The 8,250-nt window shown below is 37.1% G+C and overlaps 1 protein-coding gene across 1 annotated transcript; it reads right to left on the minus strand.

Annotated features, from left to right (window-relative positions):
• Positions 1-275: 275 nt before the first annotated feature.
• Positions 276-7,748, minus strand: Pmaip1 (phorbol-12-myristate-13-acetate-induced protein 1). Its single transcript, XM_048806127.1, has 2 exons — positions 6,613-7,748; positions 276-2,920 (listed from the first exon to the last, which is right to left on the minus strand). Exons 1-2 carry the CDS (start codon positions 6,692-6,694, stop codon positions 2,814-2,816), a joined length of 189 nt encoding a protein of 62 aa, XP_048662084.1. The 5' UTR covers positions 6,695-7,748; the 3' UTR covers positions 276-2,813.
• Positions 7,749-8,250: the final 502 nt, after the last annotated feature.

Raw genomic sequence — 8,250 nt, forward strand, 5'->3', positions numbered from 1 at the left:
ATCAGACCGTGATCAGGATCCCTCCAGAGCTATGCCTGGCATTAAGGTCCTTTTACTGTTTCCCCTCAATGAAAGCGCAAGCCCCTCGACGGCAGAGAAGAAACCAAATGCACCTTAGTCTCTATTCCTACCACAAAGCTGCAGAGAGGCGGTGTGCCTCCAGGTGAAGCCGGCTGCTGGAAGTCAGGCCGTTTAAATATTTTGGATTGACAATGAACACTTAGTAGCTCACACGTTGAAAAAATATAAAATAAATGCACAAAGAAGAATGGTGATTCAATTTTAATTGTTTATTGACACAGTATCAACTTTCATATGTACATATAAATAGTTACAGACCTTAAATACCCACATGGCAGAACATTTGCCTCTAGGCAAAAAAAAAAAAAAAAAAAAAAAAAAACACGAATTTTTGTGATAAACAAGCCTTAAAACTGAAGACAGATGCTGAGACAATTTTGCATCTAAGGTTACTACAGTCTACATTGCTATTCTCACTCTAAGAACTCAAGTAATTAAGGAACCCTTGCCTCACCACAAAAATGAAATACATGTTTTCAAACCAAATGGAAAATAATTATAAATAGGTAAGATAAATAAAATTTCTGACAAATTTAATCACAGCATCATTCCCTTTTTTAATTTTTTAGTTTTATTTTTAATTGATAAATTGTATATAAAATGTGTTTAATATATAGATACATTGTAGAATGATAAAATCAGAATATTTATCCTTTCCACGTGGTAAGAACACACAAAATTCCTTTAGTTGTTTTGAAATGTACATTAACTATTTAATGACACAACAGAACATCAGAACTCATTTCCAACTTTGTAGTCTTTTCCCCACCCCACCCCCACTTCTCCAACCAAATTCAGGTTATCTGGTAATCACCATCCTCAGGTCAGAATTTGATTTTGATCAAATTAAATGAGATCAAAGGGCATTTAATCTCTGTGCATGTCCTCTAGATTCACCGCATTCACTTTAACAAATGGTAGCATCTCCTTTGTTAAGGCTCAATAATACTCATTGTGTTTACATACTACTTCAGTCATCTCTTGGACACAGGCTGTTTCCATGTCTTGCCTGTTGTAAATAACACTGCAGCAAACCCAGGAGTGTGCGTAGCCCCTCAGCATACTGACTTCAATTTCTTTGGATATATACCCCAGTAGTGGGGTTGCTGGATCATACTATAGTTCTGTTTCTTAAGGAATTTTCATACTGTTTTCCAAAATGGCTGTACTAACTTACAAAACCAGAAAAGGTAGATCAAGTTTCCTTTTCCCCTCCACATGTCTCCTGCACTTGTTATCTTTCAACTTTTTGAAAATAACCAATCTAGCAGGTATAAGGTTCTTGTGGTTTTCATTTGCATTTCTCAGACTCTTCTGCTGTATAAGTACCAATGTGTTAACCGGTTGCACCACTGGAGCATCCACTCGGAATCTTCTATCTGTTGAACATTTGTATGTCTTCCTTTGAGACATGTCTCTTCAAATCCCTTGACCAAGTTTAATAGGATTGTTTGTTTTGCTATTGAATACTTAGTTTCATGTCTACAGCTCATATAAAAAACACTGACGAAACTCTTCAAAGAGCCTTCATATTACTCTAATGTAAATTATACAGATATCCATATATATAGATATCTCTTCATATCTGTATGAAATTTTTATTTTGAATGAGAAATATCTGTTCCTCTTCTTTTTTGATAATATCCCAATTATGAAAATGTCCTAATATCTTTTAAAAGATCACTTTTTGCAGGATGCACACGCTAACTACTGTGAGAAGGGCATCTTCAATTTTTTAGAAACTTTCTGTGAATATTTGATTTACTAAGTTTTAATTCTACCAATTAAAAAGTCAGTCCCAGAAATTCATGAGGCTGAGCCAGAGGTACTGCCAAGTTAGAAGTCAGTCTCAGCAACTTAGCAAGATTCATCTCAAGAATAAAATGAAAAACAGGGCTCAGTGATGAGAGACCATGAATTCAATCCCAGTACTGGGGGGGTGAGGGAGAGGACATTTGGTTCCTTTTTTATTATCCTTGGTCATATGAAATCACCAAACTCTTTAATCATTTAATATTCAATTGGCTAGAGTTTTACTGACACTATATAATCAAATGTTTTCAAAGTTACTTTCTAGTTTTTCACACTCGCAGTTAATGCTCACAGGAACACACTTACAGGTCACCTGAACAGAAACAATACAGTCTGAATTGAAAAAAAAAAAAAAAATTAAACTATGTTACATTTTGTAGTGACCTATGCAATCAATGTTCCCTGTGAACTTTACTTTTTCTTAAATGATAATTTTTAAATAACATCCAGTGTTATCAGAACGAAATGTTTTCTTTTACCATAATTAAATGTATAAAACAAACTGAAAAAGCAAAAACACAGAGCTACTTCTTCCCCACTGCCCAATATGATCATTTGTCAACTCTTGTTATACCAGGCTGGGCAGCAACATTCAACAAAAATACTAGAATAATCTCTAAGCAAAAAAAGAAATGCATTAACAATAACTTCCCTATTTTTAAAGCTCTTCTATTCATGTTTTAAAATAAAACATGGTTCCACAAAGGTCTCACGTCCCAAAGAATGATTTCTGGGAAGCCTCCTACAGAAATTCATCTTTTGACTTGTTATGTTTTCCCTTTCCAAAGACTTCCAAAAGGAAGTGAATGCTCTTTCACATTCCTTTCAATTATAATGCAGTCTCTCCTCTGATGAAATTAGACCTACTGGGGATACCTCCTTTTTAAAGTACTCCCTTCACCCAAAGGCTTTTGAAGCAGTCAGGTTACTAAACTGAAGAGTTTGGAAATCAAATTCAGAAGTTTCTGACGGAAATTTACTTTGTCTCCAAATCTCCTGAGTTGAATGCCAGACTCAAGTTCCACCTCTGAAAAGGAAAGGAAATCAAAATTAACACTAACCATAGTCTGGACTGTAAACTATCAAGAGTTAACAGGACCATTCAGGTGACAAACTGAGCACCCACCCCAGGAAACAGTTCTTAAATTTTAGCTTTATCTGTGGCTGTTTTCTTTTCTTTTTTTTCTCTTTTTAGTTTTATTGATTTTATTTTTTTTAAATACGACAGCAGAATGCATCATATATTTTTTAAAAATATTTATTCTTAAGTTTTAGGTGGACACAACATCTTTATTTTACATTTACATGGTGCTGAGGATCGAACCCAGTGCCTCATGCATGCTAGGCGAGCGCTCTACCCCTGAGCCACAACCCCAGCCCTACAATTCTTATTACACATATAGAGTACAATTTTTCATATCTTTGTATATAGAGTATGTTCATGCCAATTCATGCCTTTATACATCTACTTTTTTGTTTGTTTGTTTTGTTTTTTGCATTATGCTTCTGTTTTCCTAATGTGAGAGTAACAACTTGGAATGTGCATGTAGACACTGACCCACTTCAACTCACAAAAATTGTTTAAGGTGAGAATACAGACAACTATCCTTTATCATTTCGAACTTGTGATCTTCTTGTTTCAGTCTCCCTACCCACTGGAATTACAAGCATATGTCACTGGTGCCCAGCTGAAATCTTTTTTTTTTTTTTTTTTTAAGCATTCTGGATGAGACAAGTATTTTCTTTCAAATATAGAAATATTGCATATCAAATACCACAAATGGTATCATTAGTCAGCCTCCATCAAATTTAAGTGATGTCATCCTCTTTTCTCATTTAAAGAGAACATAAGTCAAATTCTAAATACTGTGTTATTTTCAAATGGCAATATTTCATAGCTCAAATTCCACTTCATTAGAAATCTTTTCCTCTAAAAAAACTGATATTTTCTTCTCATAAAATCTTATTCTAATATTAAGTCTACTTTAAAATAATTTGAAAATCTAAATTTAATCTAAACCAACCTTTTTTTTTTTTTTTGAGGGGGGAGAGGGGTACTTGGGATTTAACCCAGGGCACTTAACCACTGAGCCACATTCCCAGCTCTTTTTTTGTTTAGAGACAGGGTCCTGCCAAATTGCTGAGGCTGGTTTTGAACTCATAATCCTCCTGCCTCAGCCTCCTGAGCCACTGGGATTACAGGCATTCGCCACTGTGCCCAGCCTAAATCAATTTCTTATAAATCCAATCTGTACCAGTCTGTTGCCTTTACAAAAAGTGAAGCAGAAAATAGTTTAATTCACATGTTTATTACTTTTTAGAATTGAGACACTGTAATTAGTCTGCTATAATAAAGAAAAATGATGATTACATATAATCTAACTTCCAAGTAAACTTTTTACTACCTAAAATTAACATTAAATCTAAACTGCTCACAATTTCAATTTTTTAATATTTCAAAGAGAAATCGGGGTTTTTTGTTGTTGTTGTTCATTTTGGTTCATACTTTCTAAGACAATGACCATGAGTGGGGTAAGTGGCATACTCCTATAATCCCAGAGACTCAGGAGATGAGGCAGGAGGATCATAAGTTTGAGGACAGCCTCAGCAATTTAGTCAGGCCCTAAGTAACTAGGAAGACCTTGTCTCAAAAATAAATAAATAAATAAATAAATTCAAAATAAAGTAAAATGTAAATATACTCTAAATATTTAAACCTAGATTTCAATGAACAAAAGTAAAATCTTTCTTAACCCCTACCAAGAGACCTAATAAATCTTCCAAAATGCCATTCTTCATGGGCTACAGAATCAAATGTTGAGAAGTATTTACATTTCAGTAAGTGGGATATGTTAACATATAGTTCTTTAAAAAACTATCATCCAGGGCTGGGGATGTAGCTCAGTGGTAGAATGTTTGCCTGGCATACTTGAGCCCTTGGTTCCCTTCCAGGCAAGGGGATTAAGAAAAATATCATCCAATATACAACTTTGGAAGTCCTCAATCTACCAGAAAAAAATAATCTTTTTCACAAGAAAATAAAATGGAAATAGTTCTGTTATCTTTTTTAATTTTAAAATTGCTATCACAGAGGCTGGGGTTGTGGCTCAGTGGCAGAGTGCTCGCCTAGCATGCATGAAGCATTGGGTTCAATCCTCAGCACCATATAAATATAAAAAAATAAAGATATTGTGTCTACCTAAAACTAAAAAATAAATATTAAAAGAAAAATTGCTATTGCAGAACTACTGTCTTTTAGGGGGCATTTTCTGCTGTCTCTTGCTCTTAGGAATTAGAAGTCAATCCAGAGCATGTTATAGATAGGTTGTCTGAGAAACATGGTCAGAACTCTTTTGAGTATCACAGAAAAGGACAAAGCTTCTCCATCCCAAGAAAGGGCCAGAGAGAGCAGCCTGCTGCCAATTTAGCCATGGTCACATTTGCAATGTCCCATTTCCTCTGCATGCCCTACAATTGTCTGATGATAATAGCAGCGTGACCCATTGGGAATTCTAGCCCTAAGAGCCCTCCTTTTTACAACCCTTTACAGCAGGTGATTGCTGCCTTTGATAAGATTTACAAGAAGGGGTGGGATGAGATGGGGCTGGTGGGATGAGATGCGGCTGGCAGACCTGAAAATCTGTGAAGGAGATGGGGGTAGGGGGTGGATGTATAAGACTGGAGACCAGCTCCTCCTCCCCTGCTATGCCCACCCCTTTCAATATGAATGGTTAAAATGTTAACTAAGGAGAAGACCCCCTAGGCTCCTCAACTCTGGAGTCAGTCCAGGTGGGACAGTATCCAGCTTAAATACTACTTTTGTTCTTCTTAGGGTGGGGGCAGTGGCAAGATAAAGGTTTCCAGAGGTGGAGTCTAAATGAAAGGAGAGAGAAGGTAGCTTCCAGAGCCCTCTCCTGGCTCAAGACAGTGACAGTCTTCTGGGCTGACATTGCTGCTTGGGCTTGCACTTGTCTTCCCTGAGGCCCCTTAGAAGGGCGAGTGGAGGGAAGGGGAAAGCAGCTTGCTGGCCCGACTAAAACACAGCTGCAGCCACCTGTCATCCCAGCGACTGGCGAGGCTGAGGCAGGAGGATTGCAAGTTCAAGACCAGCCTCAGCAACTGAGACCCTGTCTCAAAAAATAAGCCTGTAATCCCAGCAGCTCGGCAGGTTGAGGCAAAAAGATCAAAAACCAATGTCAGCAATTCCCTATCTCTAAATGCATCATGAAAAAGGGCTGGGGATGTGGTTCAGTGGTTAAAGCATCCCTGAGTTCAATACCCAGCACTAAAAAATAAAAAGAAAAAATAAAAAGAACTAGGGATATATGGCTCAGTGGTTAAGTGACTCTGGGTTCAATTCTTGGTACCAAATAAATAAATAAATAAATAATAAGAGACCAGCCTCAGCAACTTAGTGAGACCCTGTCTCAAAATAAAAAATAAAAGGGGCTGGGAATGTGGCTCAGTGGTAAAGCACTCCTGGGCTAAATCCTCAGTACCAAAAATTTAAAGTTTAAAAAAAAAAATACAACTCTGTCGGAATACTAAGCTAGGCTCCCTCCCTTGCTGTCCTGGGAGAACCCCCTGAAGAACTAAAGAGAAGCAGCCCAAAGGCAGCTCAGAGGGGCAGACCTGGCTGGATCCTGACCCTGAGGTCCCCGAGGATCTTACAGTTTGAGGTCCAGGCCCCAAGTCTCCAAGGCCCCAGCTGACAGGTACCTGTTAATGCTGATGCTGGGGCTGCTGGGGTCACTGGGGTCAGCTGCTCATTCTTCCACCCCTTCTTTCCAGGCATCTCCATAGGTGTGACCTCTGCTACAGAACCCAGAGAATTCGGTCTATTTTCAATTTTCCTGAGCTGAGTAACACACTCAACTTCCAGTTCTGAAAAGGAAAGCAAAACATGAAATTAACATTGACAGTTGTTAGACCAAAGGGTACCCAGAAAGTTAACACAAGTGAGAAGTTGTACATCCCAAGAAGCATTTCTCTTCAATTTCCTTTATGTGCACGTGTCCCCCAAAATGTGAGATAGACTTAGAACATACATACACACACACACACACACTACACACTAACATACGGTGGTTCTCAAACAAAAAAATTTAGAATATACTTAACTTTATAATCTTAAAAAAAAAAAATCCAGGATGAGACAGTGTTATCTTACTTTCAGATTTGGAAATTTAACGTCAAATACTATAAACAGTACCATTACCCAGCTCTGGCAGCCAACTGTGGTTATCCTTTTTGTCTCTCATTTAAAGTTGGCCAGAAAAAATATATCATATTCAAAACACTTGCATTTTTATACATACATTTGTTTTTCAAATATTAATTATTTCATAGCTCATTATGCACTCCTTTAAAAACTCCTTGACATTTTCTCATAAAACACTTCAAAAAATCTTATTCCAAAATTCTGCCCATACTTGCTAAAATAATTTAAAATCTACCTGTTAACCTAAACCAACGTCTTCCTACAAGCTAATCTGTAACAATTCATTGCCTTTACTGGAAAGAATGAAGTAGAAAATAAGTTTAATACACATGTTCACAACTTTTTAGATTTTAGGTGCTGTAATTAACTTATTTTCATAAAAAAATTCTAGTAACAATTTCCAATTAAACTGCCATCAATAAAAATAACATAGTTAGTATTTCCAATTTTTTATAATATTTCAATGAGCAACATAAGGTCTTCTTCACCTTCAAAATCATGACGATGAGCATTAAAAATCATGAGAGGTGACCCAAACCTATAATCCCTGCAACTCCAGAGGGTGAGGAAGGGGGATTGCAAATTCCAGGCAAGCCTATACAATTTAGCAAGACCTCCTCTTGAAAGATAAAAAGGGCTGGAGGATGTAATCAATGGTACTCTGTCCCTGGGTTCAATCCCCAGAGTGTGTGGGGGGTGGGGATGGAGAGGAGATCATCATAAATATAAATTTTAAAATCTGTCCAGGTGTGGCGCACCTGCAATCCCAGTGACTCCAGGAGACTTGAGGCAGCAGACAGCAAATTCAAGGCCAGCCTGGGTAATTTAGCAAGACTCAGTCTCAAAATGAAATGGAGGGTGGTAGGTTAAACATCTATAATCCCAGAGGCTGACTGAGGCAAGAGAATCCTAAACTCTGGGACAGCCTGGGTAATTTAATGAGACCCTGACTCAAAAAAATTTAAAGGGCTGGGAATGTAGCTCAGTGGTAAAGCACCTCTTGGTTCAATCCCCAGTAAATGAAAAAATTAAATTTAAAAAACTGATTTTATATTTAAAAGTCTGTTTTGTAAATAAGACCCTACTTAGATTCAAAATTAATGAGAACTGTATGTATGTGTGTATGTGTGTGTATA

The sequence above is a fragment of the Marmota marmota genome, unplaced genomic scaffold (assembly GCF_001458135.2).
Source record: "Marmota marmota marmota unplaced genomic scaffold, marMar, whole genome shotgun sequence".
Lineage (NCBI taxonomy): Eukaryota > Metazoa > Chordata > Mammalia > Rodentia > Sciuridae > Marmota > Marmota marmota.